This window comes from Limulus polyphemus, unplaced genomic scaffold (genome assembly GCF_000517525.1).
Source record: "Limulus polyphemus unplaced genomic scaffold, Limulus_polyphemus-2.1.2 Scaffold1323, whole genome shotgun sequence".
In the NCBI taxonomy this organism is placed as follows: domain Eukaryota; kingdom Metazoa; phylum Arthropoda; class Merostomata; order Xiphosura; family Limulidae; genus Limulus; species Limulus polyphemus.
In genome coordinates, this window is record NW_013666933.1 from 197632 (window position 1) to 199682 (window position 2051).

Below are 2051 nucleotides of genomic sequence, written 5' to 3' on the forward strand. Positions count from 1 at the left end.
ATAAATGACATTTCATATATCCTGTCAAATCAGTGTTTCAATTCTAATTAGCAAAAGTAATGTTCACATATAGTGAGTGTGTGATATTTGCATGACATTAAAATTTTGTTTATGCTGAATTAGCTATTAATGTTTTTTGAACTTGTGTCAGAATAACTAAGATATTGGTAAAAATTATTTAATTAGAGAAGATGGCAATTGAACATGTTCATTATGATGACCTCGTTTATGCTGATGTTACACTGTTATTTTTATAGACATCATGAACACAGATATAATTTGAATGGCATATAATTTTATTAAATTTGTTTTATATGAAAATAAATGTTAGGAAATCATTTTGTTCATTTTCAATTTGACTGTCAAAATTAGGTTATGTTAAAATTTTCAATAAAGATGACAAACAACTTCAGATAAATGTTTTTTTATTCCACCTGACATTCCAGCTTACACCTTTATCAAGGGTCTATGAAAGAAACAGATTACAATACCGATTTTAAATTATAGTAACCAAAAAGAATTACAGCTGCTTTACATATGGTAACTGTAAAAAATCCTGAAACTGTTATAAGTAATTTTAATAATAATAATATAAATGAGTTTACCTTTGGCACTGATTCTGAAGACAGTCATCAGTGCTGCGTGAACCACTGTTAGTTCAGATGGCTCATCTGTTAGCAACAGTTGAGCTAATACATCAGCAATCTTTGGAACAAATTCTATGTTCTCCTTACAAAAACTGGGCAACTCTTTTATGGCCTGCTTTCGTATCTATACAGAATAATACATACACTTAAAAAAGTAATTAAAAAATTTGTTTACATGAACATACAGATCGTTAATCACCCTACAAGAATGATTTGTGTGTGTGTTAATACAGTTGATTACCATTGCAGATGTGAATTGTGTTGCCACAAGAAGCATATTTGGCATCTCTGTATGTGTTAAGTTTATGGATAATTCTCGACCATATGACAGAAAAAATGTTAACACAGGCAGATTTATGGCAATATGGACAGATAAGATATAGCCTTTTCTCAGACATTAGTGCAAGATACTTACTAATGAGAATTTCTAAGCGAGAGTTAAGAAGAGTGTAAAATAATATTTCAACTATTATATCCAGTGCTAATGAAGCCTTTTACCTAATACCAGAGGTTTTCAGGTCATCGGGGATATGAAAGTCATAGTTGTTTGTTACATACAGAACCAAAGATCATAACATTTGAAAGAAGGAAGTTTTTTTTCTGTGTTTGCTGTGGAAGTGGAAAAATGCAAGCACAGCAGGGCATTTAAGACAGCAACAGGTTATGATATCAAACTTAACAATAACATGAAACAAACTTCCCACCTGCAAAGTGAAAGCTATAGTTATGAAAGAAAACCCTTCAACCCAAAAAGCTATTGCAATGAAACTTAGCATATCTCCTAGAAGGCTTAGTAATAAACAAGGATTTAAAGTTCTAGTAGAAGCTTACAAGCTAAAAATTCACAAATTTCCAGTCACATCTTGAAATGAATGGTTCTTTTCAAGAGAAAATTAGAATCCCAAAAATTCCATATAACCACATCCTGCCAAGTCCCACAGTACGTGAACATTGTGATTTTGATCTGCTTAAACATGGTCTTGAAAACCAAAATTTATGCACAGTTACCGAGACTGTAACTAGTTTGTAAAGACATACAACCTAAGATTGAATCACTGTCTTTCACTGGAGCATATTACAATGAAATGTGTGATGTTGAGCTGCAGTGTGTAATCCAGACCATCATACTGAACAAAATCACCAATGAAAATTATTTCCAGGGTAGAAAGGGACCTGGAGGACTGTTTTAATTAAGTATGATTAAATCTCAGTACAACTTAACTTGTACGTACTGTATAATATGTGAATTTCATACAACTTAGTAAGACATACAATAAATGCAATGCTAGGTAATTTTCAGTCAAGTGAAAACCAAGAACCAAAGGGACATTTATATCACTTATTCATCAATACAGCTGTCTTTCCAATTTATATTACTTACCCATCAATACAACTGTCTTAATG

The 2051-nt window shown here is 31.6% G+C and overlaps 1 protein-coding gene across 1 annotated transcript in view; it reads right to left on the reverse strand.

Annotated features, from left to right (window-relative positions):
- Positions 1-2051, reverse strand: part of LOC106463095 (apoptosis inhibitor 5-like) — a 30570-nt gene that overhangs the window by 23293 nt on the left and 5226 nt on the right. Inside the window, exon 3 of the mRNA XM_013923064.2 lies at positions 606-771. Coding sequence (XP_013778518.1) covers positions 606-771 — 166 coding nt within the window. The remainder of the gene's footprint in view (positions 1-605; positions 772-2051) is intronic.